At 44.5% G+C, this 19399-nt stretch overlaps 2 protein-coding genes across 3 annotated transcripts in view; one reads left to right on the top strand and one right to left on the bottom strand.

Moving 5' to 3' along the window:
- The window catches only part of sgsm2 (small G protein signaling modulator 2), a 115447-nt gene extending 106856 nt beyond the window's left edge, over positions 1 to 8591 (top strand). Inside the window, exons 17-23 of the mRNA XM_039598236.1 lie at positions 859 to 1245; positions 1447 to 1571; positions 2651 to 2733; positions 2998 to 3107; positions 3187 to 3283; positions 3414 to 3581; positions 5365 to 8591. Of these exons, the coding sequence (XP_039454170.1) occupies positions 859 to 1245; positions 1447 to 1571; positions 2651 to 2733; positions 2998 to 3107; positions 3187 to 3283; positions 3414 to 3581; positions 5365 to 5453 (1059 nt within the window). The 3' untranslated portion in view covers positions 5454 to 8591. The remainder of the gene's footprint in view (positions 1 to 858; positions 1246 to 1446; positions 1572 to 2650; positions 2734 to 2997; positions 3108 to 3186; positions 3284 to 3413; positions 3582 to 5364) is intronic.
- Positions 8592 to 10604: 2013 nt separating this feature from the next.
- tpst1 (tyrosylprotein sulfotransferase 1) overlaps positions 10605 to 19399 on the bottom strand; it is a 44083-nt gene continuing 35288 nt past the window's right edge. The window contains exons 4-6 of one of the 2 annotated variants that reach the window (XM_031728578.2): positions 13418 to 13468; positions 12836 to 12904; positions 10605 to 11150 (exon numbers count right to left, since the gene is read on the bottom strand). In XM_031728578.2, the coding sequence (XP_031584438.1) occupies positions 12869 to 12904; positions 13418 to 13468 (87 nt within the window). In that variant the 3' untranslated portion in view covers positions 10605 to 11150; positions 12836 to 12868. The remainder of the gene's footprint in view (positions 11151 to 12835; positions 12905 to 13417; positions 13469 to 19399) is intronic. The other variant, XM_031728579.2, reaches the window with a different exon arrangement.

The following is a 19399-nucleotide window of genomic DNA, read 5'->3' as shown; positions in this document are numbered from 1 at the left end:
TCTGGGTGAGCTTTATATTATCCTCAAACCTTCATTTGGTATCAGCAGCATGCAGACACGCTGCACCGTGAGCTCTGTGTTATTATCTCATTGTGTTATATTTTCATTTCAGCCTGTGTTGTTTTGCATTAAGCTTTGAGACGTCAAACTAAAACCTGCACGGATGGAGCAATAAAACATGTTAGTGGCTGAATTATAGCAACTGCACGTCTCAGCGTTTCAGGATATGATGAAGTCAGTAAAAAATCAGGATATACTGACTTGTTTTTAAAGAGATCAAACTGGCACAAACAGGCTGACGTATGATTAATGTTCACCTGGACAGTGAGTGCTGGGATGCTGTTTTGATGGTTTTGTAAAGCAGTGTGAACTAACAAACAAGCAAAATAAGATAGTTTCACTCTACAAAACGAGGCTGCAGACGTGTTGGGCAAGCTGTTAGTCAAATAACAGCAACAGTGTTTGACAGATGATCTGATAACAATGCTGCAAAATGCACCAACCGCACAAAGAGATACATAGTTAGATCTATATGCATGCTCAATCATCCAGTAAGAAAATCCCAAAAGGTTGATTCTGCGTTTTCAGTGGGAGACACCAGCCCACTGAAGGAACAGTTGGCTGTGAGCTCAGTTCCTTGGTCATTGTTGATCAGAGGTCATGAGCACCATTCACAGAGAGTTGGGGAATGGCTGCACTCAGCTGACCTCACAGCCCACTGTTCCCTCAGTGGTGCTGGTTTGTGTAAATGTTTATAAGGTTGGAAACCTGCAGTCGGCTGAGACTGTCACCTGGATGATGACGAAACGTATGAACAAACTAAAGTGAACTAAAGTGATTCCCCCGTCCCCTTTTCAGGTGTTCATGTCTGTAGATGAGCAGGACGCAGGAAGCCAGGAGACCCCCAGTGGAGAGGACAGCACTCCCACAATGACCAACCTGGTGCCCCCCGTGGCCCTCCCACAAGAAGAGCGTCCTCTGGTAGAATTCGATTCCCCCGACTCAGGGCTCCCCTCCTCCAGAAACTACTCTGTGACCTCTGCTCACTCCCAGATCCTGTCTAGTATCGATGACGGTCAGAGCACAGAGGAGGAGGGTGGGGGCGCGGAGGACGGCAGGACTCCCAGTGAGCTGGTGGGGTGCCGGGACTCTCTGACAGAAGACAGGCTGTGCAGTCAGCTGGACAAACTGGTGACCAGTGGAGCAGCTGCTGAGGGGACGTCACCGTCGCTCTCTTCCTATACAGTACGTACAGTGTGTGGATACATCCGTTTATGGGGCTTGTTTTTTGCATTGATGTCACATGATCAGAATAAAGTGCTCGGTGAGTGTACGTTTGTGCATACGTGTTGACACCAACCTGCAGTCTGTGTGTTTGATGGACACAGTAACACGGTCAGATTTACACTCACTAAGTAACGTTGAAAACAATTTTTCATTTTCCAGATCGAGTTGTTGGACACGGTCGCCCTCAACCTCCACAGAATAGACAAAGATGTCCAGCGCTGTGATCGCAACTACTATTATTTCACCACGAGCAACCTGGAGAAACTCCGCAACATCATGTGCAGGTAGAGAAAGACCTGAAGAAGGAAGGCAGATCGTTCTGTTATTTTATGACGATGATTCAAATCACTGAGTGAAAAAATGCAACTGCAATGTGAAGCTTTCCAACAGAAAGACAAACCCATTTTACTTCACCAGTCACGTAGTGCTGGATTTGATTTAAATGACCAGAGTCAGGTAGTCGCATCAAACAAGAACAGGTTGGTTTCTTTTGCTGTAAACAAAATCAAATCCACTTCCTGTAAATTGTGTGTTTCAGTCAGTCTTTACTAACAGCTGCTACTGTTGAATATCAAAGAAATGCATCTGCATCGCTCCTTGGTTTAACTGGTTTATACCACACCCATCTCAGGCACTGGGTCAGGTCTCTGTTAGTAGGAAGGCTGTAAAACTGATCCAGGGTCAGGTGCAATGAAGAGTTCTCATAAACGGATCTGTTCTTGCTTCCTGGTGAAGCGATGAACTTCCTGTCTGCAGCTTTCACACGTTCCAGCGACAGACAGATCAGTTCTAACCATGTTTGATGCCCAAGTCTACTCTATGGAACTCAATGCCAAACAGCATCATGGGAAGACGTTAGCTGCCAGTGCAGCTAGGGCTACGTAAGACAGGCCTTTAAGGTGGAATTAATTAAGCCGTTATTTAAAAAGCCATCGATTATAGACCTCAAAAATTCTAGTGAGTAGTAGTAAAACAGCTAACTGATCAGAGGAGCGGCTTATTTGAAGAGTTTCACAGTGGGTAGGAAAATAGTAAAGCAGTGGGCTGACTGCAGATCTGTAGATCTGAGACACACTCTGAGGGTTTGTGGCTACTCTCTTCACTTCTAAATTCATTGCTGAATGCTGTATGCACAGTAGTATTAGATGATTACTTGTGTAGTGATGAGTAGATGCAGAAGGTGGAGGCGAGTATTTATAGAGTGAGAAGAAGCAAGTTTTATCTCCAGCTGTGTTTGTGTTATTTCCAGTTTGTGTTTCTAGCGTTTTATTTGTGGAGAACGAATCACCAACATCTACAACAACAGCCGATGTGTGTGCTCTCTCTTTCGTCTGTCTCTCTTGTGCCTGTTTCTTCCTGGCAGCTATGTGTGGGAGCATTTAGAGATGGGCTACGTTCAGGGCATGTGTGACCTCCTCGCTCCGCTCATGGTCATCCTGGATGATGGTGAGAGAAAAGAATCATTGTGACCTCACAGATCACAGCCCTGCCTAACAATGAGAAGTGAAGCTAATAAAAATTGTAAAAATGATAAATAGACTGACAGGGATGATTGTTTGCAGTGGATGTCGGTCAGTGCAGAACACACATGCAGCAGCAGCAGAAGCTTGTTTTCATTTCTGTGACAGTATTTATTCCAGAAAAAACATTCAATAAATGATCATTGACTGTGTGTGTGCGTGCGTGCGTGTGCGTGCGTGCGTGTGTCAGAGTGCCTGGCGTACAGCTGTTTCACTCAGCTGATGAAGAGGATGAGTCAGAACTTCCCTAATGGTGGAGCCATGGACTCGCACTTTGCCAACATGAGGTCACTGATCCAGGTGATGGATAATATTCATAGTGTGTGTATTAGAGAGAGATGCTCCAGCTAACAGCTCCTGGTGCTCTGTGTGACGTCAGATCCTGGACTCGGAGCTGTTTGAGCTGATGCAGCAGAATGGAGATTACACTCACTTCTACTTCTGTTACCGGTGGTTCCTGCTGGACTTCAAGAGAGGTGAGCACTACATCCTCGTCTTACCCGACTCCTCCGTGACGTGACGTTTCTGTTTTCCGAGCGCAGACAAAGTGTGCATGTTGAGAAGTGCTCTTTAGAAATGCCGATTATGGAAATGTGCTGTGTGCAGAGCTGCTGTACGACGACGTGTTCGCAGTGTGGGAGGTGATCTGGGTGGCTCCCAGGATTTCCTCACAGCACTTTGTCCTCTTCCTGGCCTTGGCGCTGGTCACAGTTTACCGCGAGATCATCGTGGACAACAACATGGACTTCACCGACATCATTAAATTCTTTAATGGTAGGATGCACATTCATACCTGTTACTGTTCTGCCATGCCCATCGGTGGAGATCAGAAATGTGCTCTGAGGTCTGAACAGTGAGTAGAAAACTTCAGTGTCAGTGGGTCCACATCTACAGGGTGGGCCATTTATATGGATACACCATAATAAAATGGGAATGGTTGGTCATATTTAAGTCCTGTTTGTGGCACATTAGTATATGTGAGGGGGCAAACTCCTCAAGATGGGTGGTGACCATGGTGGCCATTTAGAAGTCGGCCATCTTGGATACAACTTCTGTTTTTTCAATAGGAAGAGGGCCATGTGACACATCAAACTTATTGGTAATGTCACAAGAAAAACAATGGTGTGCTTGGTTTCAACGTAACTTTATTCTTTCATGAGTTATCTCAAAGTTTCAGACCACTTATAACATGTGTTCAATGTGCTGCCCATTGTGTTGGATTGTCAATGCAACCCTCTTCTCCCACTCTTCACACACTGATAGCAACACCGCAGGAGAAATGCCAGCACAGGCATCCAGTATCCGTAGTTTCAGGTGCTGCACATCTCGTATCTTCACACCATAGACAATTGCCTTCAGATGACCCCAAAGATAAAAGTCTAAGGGGTCAGATCGAGGAGACCTTGGGGCCATTCAACTGGCCCACGACGACCAATCCACTTTCCAGGAAACTGTTCATCTAGGAATGCTGGGACCTGGCACCCATAATGTGGTGGTGCACCATCTTGCTGGAAAAACTCAGGGAACGTGCCAGCTTCAGTGCATAAAGAGGGAAACACATCATCATGTAGCAATTTCAAATATCCAGTGGCCTTGAGGTTTCCATTGATGAAGAATGGACCCACTATCGTTGTACCCCATATACCACACCAAACCATCACTTTTGTTGTTCCAACAGTCTTGGAGGGATCCATCCAATGTGGGTTAGTGTCAGACCAATAGCGGTGGTTTTGTTTGTTAACTTCACCATTCACATAAAAGTTTGCCTCATCACTGAACAAAATCTTCTGCGTGAACTGAGGGTCCTGTTCCAATTTTGTTTTGCCCATTCTGCAAATTCTGTGCGCCGATCTGGGTCATCCTCGTTGAGATGCTGCAGTAGCTGGAGTTTGTAAGGGTGCCATTTGTGAGTAGCTAATATCTGCCGAAGGGATGTTCGACTAATGCTACTCTCCAGTGACATGCGGCGAGTGCTACGCTGTGGGCTCTTGCTGAATGAAGCTAGGACAGCCACTGATGTTTCTTCATTAGTGACAGTTTTCTTGCGTCCACATTTTGGCAAATCCAACACTGAACCAGTTTCACGAAACTTAGCAAGCAGTTTGCTTGATAAGTTTGAGTTTTGCACACCATTGTTTTTCTTGTGACATTACCAATAAGTTTGATGTGTCACATGGCCCTCTTCCTATTGAAAAAACAAAAGTTGTATCCAAGATGGCCGACTTCTAAATGGCCACCATGGTCACCACCCATCTTGAGGAGTTTGCCCCCTCACATATACTAATGTGCCACAAACAGGACTTTAATATCACCAACCATTCCCATGTTATTACGGTGTATCCATATAAATGGGCCACCCTATAGAATCGGCAGCGCGGCGGTACACTGCCATGTTGTACTTGCGTCTGTTTCTTTAGATAATCTGGCTTCCTCACAAACACACGCATAGGTCAATCTAATGTGAGGGCTGATCAGTTAGCTGCTGAAATCTTTGCCTACAGCTGTGCTGTATTTCCATATTGGTAGCGATCTCTCTAACAGCCTGTCTGATCCACAGAAATGGCTGAGCGGCACGATGTCCAGCATATCCTGAAGATAGCGCGTGAGCTGGTGCACAAAGTCCAGTCTCTGATGGACAACAAGTAACTGTGACGAAGAAGGCAGAAAGAGGAATGGGAGGATGCAGAGGGAGAGTGTCTGAACCTGCTGGAAACTAGAGCACTTCCTGCCTCCACTTACCCAGGCCACAGCCGGGTGGTCGAGGCGTCCCTTTTCTCCAGATGAAGGCCCCGGGAATGGGGCGGCTGTTGGAGCTCGGCCCAATCTGTTTACATTACCCTTCACGTGGAATGCCCATGGTACCTGTTCGGACGTGGATTTGTCTGCATGCTTGTGAGTTTGATCACACTGTGAACGCATTCTTGAGTCTCCCCAGTCCTACAGAGTTTGCGTGCGTGCATGAAACACAAACACACACACACACACACACACACTATCACGACTCGGTTTTCTAAAGTCTCGCTCTTTTTCTCGACTCTGAGACAGAACATGTTGGATGCCTATCAGGAAAGCTGAAGCTCTGTGTTTGTGTTCTCCATGCAGTGCCATCTTTGGCCACTAGAGTGCAGGATTTACACACAGAGGAGCAGAAGACTTAGCCACGAAGACGTTTTCATTAGTGACCAAATGGACTGTGCCAACGACCTTTTCATGAGTGTTTTCTACAAGCATGTGTGTTTTTACCCCCTCTTTTCTTTTTGTCTACAAAGTCATTATGACACAAATGTTGCCTTTTTCAGTAACAGCCCAAGGTACTTACTTGCACTTTGTTGTGAGGGGGTCCTTCGCGGTCCCTGTGAAGGCCACGCCACAGTCTGTGGGGGCCGGAGGAGCCTGCGAGAGGCCAGACTGTTTAGAAACTCAGGATGAATTGCAGCCAGCTTTTCTGAACATGTCGGTCAGTGTTTGAAGCATGTCTACTCCCAGAGCACAACACAAAACGCAAGAGCACACGAGCCTCCCTCCTTATCCTCGCAATTTTAAAAGGGCCACAGCTACGTATGACAGCTACACCTTAACTTATCTCGATCAGTTTCAGCTTGAGTTTAAATTGTTTTTAGCTCTTTTTGTGGCTGCTCATCAATTTCAGAGAGCCAAAAGTTTCCGGCACAACGTCACCTACGTCCAAGGTGAGCGGGACAAAGGTGGTGAAGAATCCAGCGACACTTGAAACATGAGGGAACGACTTCACGTGTCGGGGTCATTACAAAATACCAAACAGCTTGTGTTTGCTATTTCTGGCTTCGCTTAGCCTACAAAGACTCACTGAGTTTTCAAAGGCAAACTGATCTGTTTGTTAAAAAACATCATATATTCATATATTTAGCCTAATTAGGATTAGTGGAATGAAAATGTAAAAACTGATTTATCTAGCAGTGTTTGGATATTTTTATGAAAAGAATGAAACTCACTTCCTTGAAGGAAACCTCCTCAAACAGCTGGACTGTAGTTTTAGCAGACGTCACAATAAGATCATAGAATCGAGTTAGTGTTGTAGTGCTGTTTGTTTATAACTTACAGCTTTTTCCAGCTGTTGAAAAACAGTATTTAACACCCCCATTTTAACCAGTTAGTGAGATACATGTACTTTTCTTGGTGACCCCCCTCCCCGAGCCTTATTCCTGTTAAAAAGAAGTTCTTGTCTGATCGTTGGGGATCTCTCACTAATCTCAAAGGGTCTTTACCTTGCTATTAAATCACACTGAGATAACTGACAAGTAGTTGAGCTAATTTTGTGATATACTTCCTGGAGTATAATTTTTTCAGATAATCTTTGATTAACATTTAAGTTTGTTTGATCCTTAACTATCACACAACAGAGCTGAACTATAGTATGAAAGCTCCAATAACCAGCTGTAAATCCATTTAACTTTATGGAAAATGTCGGTTTCAGATCCAGCTGTGTTGAAATGTCGTTGAAATTTGGGGAAGCTGCAGGAAATAGAAGCACACATTATTAGGCATTCCCTGGGAAAAAACCCAAAAGCAAACCAGATCGAGTATATGGGATAGAACAGGAGACACGAGGTTGCAGGATGTGGTCAGTGCTTGTTTGACTTTTCGCAGCAAAGAATATTCTCGGGAAATATAGACTGTCCTTTCAGTAATTTCGTTTGAAACATGCACGCTGACCTGAAGGCACCACGAAGACTGTTCAGCTTCCTTTTGCATTCAGAAGCACTGTCCAGAGAAGTGGTTGCAATTGTCCCTGTGAAGCCGAAGTCCAGCCTCTGAGACTCGGGCTGGGTTTGTCTTTACAGTCCCAGGTTTAGAGAAAAAACAAAAGAAACCTGAGAAGAAGCTGCTTTTAATGCCATCACTAGTGTTCAGTGGATCAGTATTACAGTGTGTTGGTGTTGGCTTCAGAGTAACAGCACATTCACGTTTGTATCTGAAGGGAGTCGGGTGCTTTTTTGACACCCTTCCTGCTCTCCCTTCTTCTCAGTGTGACCCTTTATCGCTCCTTAAACCGTCCAACGCGGCCGCGTACGATCGGTCGTCCGACACGGACCTGCACCTGTGATTCAAGTGCCAAGAGTCTTCCCCGATCCTAACGTGTACTGTAGTCATCTTGCTCTCCGATTCGCTAGTTTGATCCCAGGAACAGGCCGTGGCATTGGATGGACCTCGCTACGGCCTCTCCTCCCTCCCCCACCCTGCCGCCGCGGAGGCTCGGAGGGGGAATCGGGTCCGTGCTTTTTCTTCCGATCAGGACGTTGTGTACCAAAGCCTTGAAACAGCCCCCTCTGTGGCGTGACAACAACGTGCAATTTCATACTGCATCTTGAAGACTGACTGTTTACTATTTGTGTAAAATATTTTTGGAAATGGTGTTCTTGAATTCTTTCACTACTGTGCAATTTCTGTCATTTGAGAATCCCATCAAAGTCTATACTGCTGTACATATGAACCAAAAGCCCAATATTTCTATGAAGACAGACACAACATATATACAAATATACATATAACTTATTTTGAGATCTATTTTTATGTTGGTTTTAGCAGCACTAGCCAGAGGTGTGTACTGTGCAGAAATGCAGAATGTGTGCAGACCATGTTACAGATTGACTGTTAAGTGTTCTCTCTTAATGTTGTGCACTGACTTCAAGATTTCAAATTTCTATTTATGTAAGGAGCCAACGATTGCATTGCTGAATATGTATTGGTAAGGGTGTATCATTTGCCTTGAATGTAATGTATTATTAAATAAGAAGTTGTTCAAGACCCGCCTGCTCTCCTTCCTTTATGCTTTTCTTGCTAACGTGTGAACACCTTTAATAACGTCTACGCTGCCTTTAGGTTAAAAACACCTTTTGCTCTGCAAAAAATACACCTTGACCGCCTCACCACGAGGGGGCAGCATTTTATTCTCGTTTCCTATCCTTAAAAAGAAATAAAGTGGGCTGCTACACGATGAAGTTGATATATTTAACTGGATGGCAAACAAAGTCTCCGTGTGTAAAAGTTACTCATTAGCTGTCAGGACACTGCAGTCAACCAAGTTCTGTTTTCGCGCCCCTCCAAACTCGAGCGCATAATCCTAGCTACGGTGGCCACTGTGGGACAAAACAATTCTGGCTGCTGTTCATCTGTAACGGATGCAGGTCGTCAGTCTACTGTTGAGCTCAACTGTCAAGATTATTATGTCTGCAAAAGGAGCCCGACTCTAGTCCTCATTGATGCTGAACTGTTCTGCTGTTTTTGCCAGTTAGCCGGCATTGTAGAAACTTTCTTAGAAGGTGATCTAACATTAGTGTCAAACGTCACATCGTACAACATAAGAATTTCATCAAATGGAAAACATGATCTTTAGAACGTGTTAGCTCACAACCACCTGCTGTTTAGCGTCAAATCTGCTGGCAATAACTGTGATAACATCAGGAAAAATAAGGATGTTTATACACATTTCCGTGTGTTAGAGAAGAGGAGAAAGAAATGAAAGTATACATGTCCAAGTGTTAAAGGGTCACATGCAGTTTGACTCTTTCAAAGTAAAATTACTTTACACGGTTCACTACGTATGTCGTCAATCTCTGGCTACAAACACAAAACCAGTTTGGGGGGAATGATGCGGCTCGTTTTGGCAACAGCAGCTTCCACAACACTTTTTCTATCAAACCCCCCAAATTTTCTGTACCTTAAACAGCTTTTTTCTAGGAGGAAAGGTTAACCGTCGGTGATCCCGTCACTTTCCAAACAATGTCTTCAGCAGTGGAAAACTCCTCCAGTCTGCACTTGTTTTACCCATTCCAGATACAAAATCTGCTCCAGCTCAAATGATGTGGTACTCGTATTTGTTACCCAGTAAGGCCATGAACGTGGTGTGCTGCACATCCAGAACTTAGCGTTTAGTCTTTTTTCAAACTAAAGATGGTCAAATGCTTTGATTGCAGCTCTTTTTCTTGCATTTCTACATAATAACAATAATAATGTATACTTTATTATTCCTCACAGAGAAATTCCTCTCTGCATTTAACCCATTCCCTCAGTGAAGCAGTGAGCAGCCACCAATCCAGCACCCGGGGGGCAGTGTTGGGACAGTACCTTGCTCAGGGGGGTACTGTTCAGTGGGTTTGAACCCCCGACCATTCGATCATGGGGCAACCACTCTACCTACTGAGCTATCCCTGCCCCCCCTTTTTTTTTAAATAATGGTGCACCACTGCAACTATGACAAGACCCAAACATGCCTTAAAGCCTCTAACCAAAAAACAAGTATGCTCCACTCACATTTAGTGGATCAAAATATTAGATGTAAGTTAATGTATTTTAGTGCAACTCTAATAAAAACAAAAGTAGTACTTTTACAAAACTGATTTAACTACAGCAGCACATGATGCACAGGTGGGCCTAACAGAGTAGTCAGATCCCCTCAGATTATTTCACATAATCAGGTCATAAAACAATGATATAGTTATGCTTATTTTAGTTATACGAGTGCTTGTTTGAAGAAAAATAAAAGGGAAGAGGATCGAAGCTTAGAGCTGAAGTAGAGCGGGTCGCATAGCGAGCAGAAGGCCGGCTATTCGATCTGCGTTTCCCCCGATGCATCCGTGCCGGTGTGGGTGGGTGAGGCTCCGAGTGTTCAGATTATGAAAGCAGCATCAAAGTACCAGACTGATGCTCATAGCAGCACTGAGCTTGTTTGGTTGTTTCATTAAACTGTGACGATCTCAGAGTATTTGTAAGCACATCTTCCTGTATTTGGATCATTATACACAAAAGAAACAGACGAGGTTTGTTTTTTTTAAAAAAGCATCTTTTATCACGGTTGATACATCAAACTGATCAGTACCCATGACATTGCACAATACAACGGCATGAAAAACAACAAAAAAAAAAAGAAAAGAAATCATCATCAAAATAGGTATTGCATCTTCCAAAAGCTAATTTTCCATTCATAAATAGTTCTCCTCTAAAAGGCCAGAAATGATTTCTACAAGCTGATGAGCATGACGTGACGTGAGAATGACAATCAGCAGACATTCAGTGGTGCTGACATCCATGTTTTTGTACAGTACAATACTGAAGGCCGAGACTTCTGATGACAAGGAGTGGTCGCAGCCCACCTCTGTGTGTGTGTGTGTGTGTGTGTGTGTGTGTGTGTGTGTGTGTGGGTGTGTGTGTGTGTGTGTACATATATTTATATATATTTATATATTGGGGGGGGGGGGGGTCGTGTCCCAGCTGTGGTCATGTGACACTTGAGATGTGCCAAAGCTGAACAGGGCTGTGACATGACTGAGACGATATCGGCGATGCGCTGTTCCTTTGCAGCGAGTCCTGTACCAGAACAAGAGAACATCCGTTATTGGTGGGCAAAGCTCACGTTAGCAGGTTTGCTGGAACTATATTGAGAACCAGGCCCTCCCTGAGCCTGGTTCTGCCGGAGGTTTCTTCCTGTTAAAAGGGAGTTTTTCCTTCCCACTGTCGCCAAGTGCTGGTCATAGGGTATCGTCTGACTGGTGGTGTTTTTTCTCTCCATCATTCTAGGGATTTTATCTTACATACAACGCCTGTTATGATTTGGCGCTATATAAAAACTGAATTGAACTGCCAGGCAAACAACTGAAGCTACTATCAAGGAGAGTAAAGAATACTGCTGACTGACCTGGTAGTAAATATATTAGAGGGTCAGTGACGAGCAAATGGTTTCCAGTGTGTACCCAGCTTTAAGCTTTCTAGGACTTTGTGATGACATTAGGTTTGTTCTACACTCTTATCAAACTTGGAAGCAGCAGGTAAGCCTGCAGCTGAAACGAGGGGAAAATGCATCTGAACCTCAACTAGCCTCGGCCACATCATGTGGATGTGTAGCGCTGTTTCCAAACATATGTGCTTCGTAAACTTGACAATGCACCTAAACATCAGTATGGAACGTCCCATCTCTAACTGCGTTGTGTGGTTTCCATGAGCTCATACAGGGAACAGGTTCAAACATTCAGCTGGAATGCCACAAGCAATTCACGCCTGCAGTTTGGAACAACTCTGATTTACAGGAGCCATGAACAATTCCCGTGTAATCACTCAACAATGACTCAGCTGAGCAGACACAGCACTCACCGTTGGCTTAGTGTCTGCAGCAGTTTCTACCTGATAATTAACAACAAACTAAAGACAAAATACACTCATGTCAAAAATACAAACAAGGTCATTTAGAACGTGTCACTATTATGCAGTGTCCACCAGAGGGCAATGCTGAGTTGAGTGTCTGCTCTTTGTACAAACTCTGCTTACGCCAACATTTAAATATTGCTTCTTGTTTTTACTTCCAGTAACAGGTGCAGCGTGCAGCCTCCACCTCTAATGTAGATTCCTCTCAGAACCACAACTCACATTAATGACAAACGGAGGTTGTAATGAACTGGAAGTGTGCTGCTTACTCCATAGAGCTTCCATTATAATGCAGAGGATCGTTTAGCTTTTTCTAACAATATGAAATGTCAGGGAGCAGTGTGAGGCTGTTGTTCTGTATCAGCTGGAGCTCAACAGATCAACCTGTCGGTGTGCTAACAAGGTTTAAACCGCTCCTTCAAGATCTGTTTTGGAAGTTTATCGAAGACAAATGACGCTTCACGCTTTGACTTTCATGGCTTTCACTTGATTATTCAGAGTGAAAAAACAAGATAATATGACAACATCAGTCAAATTAAACTATAACTTTATTCTGTGTAGTGCATTGAGGCGGTGAGAGTCTGTAAGCAAACCAAAAACAAGACTTTCAGTTGTTTATATTCTCATTGATAATTATTGGATTGCTGCAACACTAATTAAAGCAGATTTCTGCAGTATATCTTATAACGTGGTCACAGTAAATATTGGCCTCTGTATTAATATCTGTAATCATTTTAAATAGATATAGGAGCTCTTGCTTTATTTCACCGATGTCAGCAGCAGTCCTGATGGACTCATTTTTAGACACGTGGCTAAACAGGGAGTGTATCTGTGAAATGAACGTGCTTCCGTACCTGTGTGTTTTGGTGCCGACGCTGCCTCTGCTCCTAACTGGGATTGGGTCTCTCTGCAGCCTTCTGGATCTGTACGGATGAACAGGGAGCGGGTTAGGTTTCACCGTCAGCTCCTCTGTGATAAAGCGCTCGAGGGGGAAATGCAGAGGTTTGCAAACACACACCCCGAGAAGATGCTGACAGAAAGCCAAATCGCAGCGTTTGACAGACAGACTGATTGTGTTTGGGGAAAAAAGACAACTGAAAGCTTCTTTAACAGAAAACAGATGAATGCAACTGCCAGGAGGGGGCAGAGGTGCTCTTCAGCCAACGTGAGGCTCTGAAACCAAGAGACGACACAGTAAAGAAAGACTACCGAAAAACAAGGCGGAAAAAAGGGGGGAGAAAAAAAAAAAAGAGGAGGGGATTCATGAAGCAGAAACCGAAAATCAGGCTGTTAGATGGCTAGAAACTCAAGAGGAGATGACTAACTGTGAGCAAATGGAAACCTGTCACGTGACTGTCCACTGAGCTGCATATGGTTCGACTCGTATGAGAACAAAATGAGGAAAAGCTCAACAACAGGCAGGATGGTTACTGTACCTGTGGTTGTTCTTTTAGGAAATCTGGGAGCTGAAATTCACCTTTATAGACCTGGAAAAACAAAGGGCCACATTTAGAGCTTCACAGTCAGCGCTGCACAGTTCAGCATCCGGGTTTCCATGGTGACATGTTAAAAATGTAAAATAGCATTATCCCTGCCTAAGTTCAAACTCAGCCAACAGAAAGATGGGGGAGGGAGACTGGAGGAGTTTCTGAAAACCAGCCACAGCAGGAGGCTGCCATGAAAACATCAGGTCAAACTGGAGGGAGGGGGGTGGCCTGTAGGGCATACCTCTGCTGTGCATGTGGGACTCTCAGAATAGAAACTGGGTGTTCCAGTAGTCCCATAAAAAACACACAAATCACATTTCTCACAAACGAGTGCTTTAAGCTTCTCCTTCAAAGCTGGAGATAAGAAAGGAAGGATGCTAGAGCTGACAAGAGGAAACAGGAGAAAGCAAAGAGAGAAAACGATTCACTAAAATGCTTCAATCCAGTTCGGCTTTCAGCGTAGAGCTACATACGGCATTTGGATTGTATGCAAACAACAATCCTGGTATTGCTATAACATTTTGTCCCTCCTCTGTGGTTTACATTTCCAGTGACAAACAACAATAAGACTCATCGGTTCACAATGTCCGACCTCTTCCGGTCCCAATATCTTTAAGCAGAGCTGTGCCCATCTCTGAGTCCAGCTCTAGTAAAGTAAGCTGTGTGCCATGGTGTTAACATGGGAGCATGGATCCATCCTGCCCTGCATCAACGTAGTGCAGCTGGCTGTGTAGTGGTGAGGGGGATGTGTTTTTGGCACACCAGTTGAGTACTGTTTGAAGGGCAGGACATATTGTTGGTGACTAGGGTTGGGCGATTGAACGAATATATCGACTATCGGCGATGGGCTCAGCCCATCATTGATCGTTTTTACAAGGGCGATTAATTTATTTATTTGCCATGAGTAGGGATGGGTACCGGTGTCCGGTGCCATGATGGCACCGGTTCTGACATAAACGGTAGTAACCAGACCGAAAAGCAGCGCACATTTCGGTGCTTTATTTCGGTGCTTTTTTTTTTTCCTGAGCCAATTCTAGCCAATCATTTTACGTTTCCAAGGATAGTAGGCGGGGCCAGGTACGTACGTTCTTTCAGAGCAGAGCTACAGATTAAAAATGCCCAAGGCGAAGCGGTCAATAGTCTGGCTGTACTTCACAGCAAAAGGTGCAAACTCAGCAGCCTGCAACAAGTGCTTTAAGGTGATACTGTCATACTGTCAAAGGAGGTAACACCTCAAATCTGATGAAACACCTGGCAACGCATAGCGTTTTTTTTTTTTTAAAGCCGAGAAATTTGCCGTGTTTGATAGCTTGCTGCGAGACCTCACACCGTGCACATCTACTGCGGGTGTGGTGCCTGTTATCGGACCCGGAGTTAGCAACATCCCCCAAGAACCCGAAGAGTAGAGTCCTGGCCCCTAGCCCTGTCAGCGTAGCAGAAATGATGAGGATGATGATGGCAGCAGCAGCCGTTCTCCTCTGCGTGAGTAGCTTCATGTTGTTCGTGTGTAATTAACGTTGAGTACGCTAACCACATTATTACATTAATGCATGTAAGGTGAACTAGCAAACACCGTCGTAGTTACATGCAGCTGTCTTCTTGTTTGATGGCAGATACTCCCTTCACCCTGGCCAAAAAGGCTAAAATGACCAAAGAAAAAGTGGGAAACAGTTAAACATGAGAGGTTTTTGGACAAAGTTTGTGTTTTTCCCATTGTTTAAGCACTGCTTCCAGCCAAGAGTGATACCATATATGCCCTATAGCTGCAGAAAAGGCTAACATTGTTATCTTTTACAAAAAACAGCTGAACATAAGAGGTTTTGGACCAATTTTGTGTTCTCCATTCTTTAAGCACCGGTTTGAGCACCGTTTAAGCACCGGCACCGTTTCAAAAGTACCGGTTTGGCACCGGTATCGGATAAAACCTAAACGATACCCATCCCTAGCCATGAGTAAGTTTGCTAATAATGATGGAGCTAATAGAAGCACCTCAGACTGCGCCCAAATGCTTGATGATGGTTTCCCCAGCCCCTTACACTAACCATTAAAAATGAATGCCTAACCCTAACCCTTACCCTAAACCTAACCAAAACCTAATTGTAACCCTGACACTAAAAACCCCATTTTGAGCCTCAAAAATGCCGTCAAAAATGTGAGGACCGGGTTGTGTGTCCTCACAAGTGACTGCTGGTTCTCACAAGTATAGTAGAATGCAGATTTCGGTACTCACAAAGATAGCTAGACAGGAACACACACACACACACACACACACACACACACACACACACACACACACACACACACACACACACACACACACACACACACACACACACACACACACACACACACACACACACACACACACACACACACACACACACACACACACACACACACACACTTACATAACATACAGCAGGTGTTCAAGCATCACCTCCATCTGTCTCATTATCATGCCATCTTGAAGTGGTACCTAGCTCGAGGTAAAGCTGTCGATGGATCCGTTCGTATAGATGTTGGTGGAGTAGTTTCAGTTACAGTAAGTAATCTCAGCCAGCAGTGGTTTGCTGCAGTATTTGACTGCTTTTGCACTTCTATCCTCACCACAACATCCAAAGGCAGCAAAGCCAAATCTGAGGCTTTAAGTAGGAAAATGTGAGTTTCCCCATTGCCAATAAAAAAACCTGATTCGGTATCAATGAATAGTATTCGATTGAGTCTGTGCTCGAGTTTAAAGTGCTGTGCCCAACATTCTGGAATTCACTGATTCAAACTTTCCCCCAAAACACAAACTCCCTCCTTAATCCCCCTGCGTGCCTTCATGCTTGCTTGCGTGTTAGTCTGAAATTGAGGCAGGGCCAGAGAGGGAGGGTAATCCGACATTACTTCCAAAGGCCGAGACAGAGAGGCGAGCGCATGTTTCTGATTTCCTCCCGGGTGCCATTTTGCAGCTCTCTCGGCGCTCGGAGGCTCCAGGCCAGACTGCTCCGAGCCTTCTGCTCAGACGCAGACTGAGAGCACGTGCAGGGAAAGTGGAGCATGTTCTACATCAGGACACACTCAGAACGCACACGCAGTAAATCCAAAGGATGTATAATTAAGATGTGTACAGATATATCGTCTAGATCAATCTGTCCTTCAGTGAGGAGACGGAACAAAGACCAGGCGACATGCCTGCACAATGGGATCGATGTAGGAAGAAGCCAGCTTGTTTTTGTGCTGCAGACGCTGATTTGCAGGTCCATTACCTCACAAGGATCTGTTCAAATGCTCATGGAAGGAGGAATATTCAGACTGGGAAAGATTTACCTTCTGTTCTAGTCAGACAGATAAAACAATGTCTGCTAATACAGGCCACGCTCCAGCATCCATCACTGTCACAAAGAGTTTCGCCTTCCCCTCAAATCTTCCCTGATAACAGGTATCTGTTACCAAGTCTGTGCTAAACAATAGTGTCATTGTGAGCCACAGAAGCAATGCTGCTTTATTTTGTGAACATTTACACATTTGTGATGCAGCATGAGAAAAGCCAGCCCACACCCAGCTGTGCATTTATAATTATTGCCAAATAGCTTTCTGTTGATTAATCAATACATTAGCTCATTGTCTCAACTATACAGCTCACTTTTTGTAGCACTTTGAGATGTTTTGTTAATTTATTACACATAAACTCAATATGCTTATCATAAAACATAATATAAAAACCCCATGTAGACTCATTTAACTTTGAAAAAAAATTACCATGAAATGTACAGCACGCACACACACAGTTATTCGGTGTAAGCCTGATGGACAGTTGCAACAGACCTCAGGTCAGTGGACAGTTTGTCCAGAGGTCCTCTGTAACTAGTTGTATTTCTATCCATTTACTGTAACTCACTTCTGCATAATTTTAAAAGATCTGCATTGTGTCAGTTTTGCATGAAACAAAAAGACAAAAACAAAAAAAACAATCGAGCATTTCTGGTTGCTGCAGTGAACAAATAAACCCCAAACAAAAGGTGTGTACGGTTTAACAAAAACCCTAGAAACCCTTGGCAGCTCACCTCAGCAGAGTCGGGCTGAGCCAAGTCAGGGAGGGACTAACACGGTCGGGTCAGCCAAGACGCCTGCTGGTACAAGCAGCAGGCTGGTCCGGTGTGGTAGTGCCAAACTAGAGCCTGCAGCGGTTCCGCCTCAGCATTGACTGCAGCGCCCTGTGACTAAGCTTCTGTCTCAGGGGGTTAAACGTGGCAACGGCCCAGTGCCTTTGAAAAGTTGCCACTGCGGAGCAGCAGGGCTGAATGCTTCAGCTGCACACTTCCACTCTCGCTGGGATATCGTTACCTTTAAACAACATGCTTCTAGCTGATCGGCACACTGAAGCTGTTCTGCAGACTCTGAACTAAAGTTTGTGTGTGACGTGTACGTGCTTCAGAAACCAATTATCTCCCATTCAAGTTTCATCAAACAGACCAGTGAGTGAGTGAGTGAGTGAGTGAGTGAGTGAGTGAGAGAGAGAGAGAAAGAGAGAGAGAGCAGATAATGGCAAATGTTTTCATTGGGTGGACAGTGGACCCTCAACAAAAGTTTATATCGGAAAGCAGTTTACTTAAAACTTTCACAAATTCCAGGATAGTGGAAATTATTAGTGTGGCACATTTAACGCTGTAATCAAATGTGACAAACAAATGTTAAGCTGGTGAAAAGGTGGCATTCTTATCAGAAGCAAACTACAACTAAGCACGAAAAAAAAGGGACGGAGGGACGCTTCCACAAAATAACGGCACTACAGTGTTAGCTGGCTCTCTCATGGATTCAGGTGGAGCAGGCTACAACAACCCTGATACCTGTTAGGACAAGCACACCTATGCTAATGTGATGCCAAGCAAGCTGAAGCAGGGCTGATGAATAATAAAGAACCTTACTGTAAAGGAGGACGACTCAATTGTGACTGCATGCATCAAGCTATTTGCCGTCATCTAACACAGAGCTTTGCTGCTTTGATTACGGCTGTGCAGCTAAATTACAGCTTTCCTTTTGTTGTACACAACAAGCAAGCACAGCAAAACATAACATGTTCCTCCACTAATACGATGGGAAAATATAGAAGCTCGAGTCTTGAGCTGAGCTTGAAGAGTAAGAAGCAGCGATCGATAAATTCTTCATTGAAGTCCTAAATAGGTCCCAATTCTGACTCGTCTCTCTTCTATCCAAGTCTAGCCCAGTTTCATGGATATGACTTTCTGCTGAGGCCTGAGAGCCAGAGAGCACTGACCATTGCCCAGAATCAATTTGATTAGTCTGCCCATCATTATGAAGGACAAGGTCCAGCCACAGAAGAAAAGCCCAACACAGCAGACGAGGAACAGCGTTATTATCTCGTCTCTCTACCAAATCATCTCATTATTTTTTTACAGTGGCAAAACTGAGAATATATTGATCCCAATATCCATTTCTCACCAGGGATCAGAGCAACTGCAAAGCCACTTAAAAGCTATTGATTGTGGCTTCAAGAGCCAGGCCTGATGAGCCTCATTTACAGCGAGCTTAAATAGCCTGAAGCACAGACAAAGCTGAGGTCCAAGTCAACGGGTCAGATTTTAAAGCATGACCCAGGAGGACGCTGGGGTTCAGCTTCTTTCTTAGCCAGCTCAGGAAGCACAGAGTGGCTGAAGTGGACGGTTCTGACACTATTCTCTGCAAAGCAGCTTTACATTATGGCTTTATACTATCTGTCCAGCAGGGGCGACGCTAAACCACCAACAATATCAGAGATGTGAACAGTAGTAGTCTGCATCATCAGCTGTTACGTGCCGTTTTCAATGCTGACCCAACTAGGGCTGGGCCATATCATACCGTTCACAGTAACACCAGTACAATGTTAGGCAACGATAAGAAAATGAAATATGGCGATAGAATATGGGTAAAACGCGCATGCGCAGTGCC

Source organism: Oreochromis aureus, linkage group 14 (genome assembly GCF_013358895.1).
Source record: "Oreochromis aureus strain Israel breed Guangdong linkage group 14, ZZ_aureus, whole genome shotgun sequence".
NCBI classification, from domain to species: domain Eukaryota; kingdom Metazoa; phylum Chordata; class Actinopteri; order Cichliformes; family Cichlidae; genus Oreochromis; species Oreochromis aureus.
The sequence above is the reverse complement of the archived record's forward strand: the minus strand, read 5'-3'. Positions and strand labels throughout refer to the sequence as shown.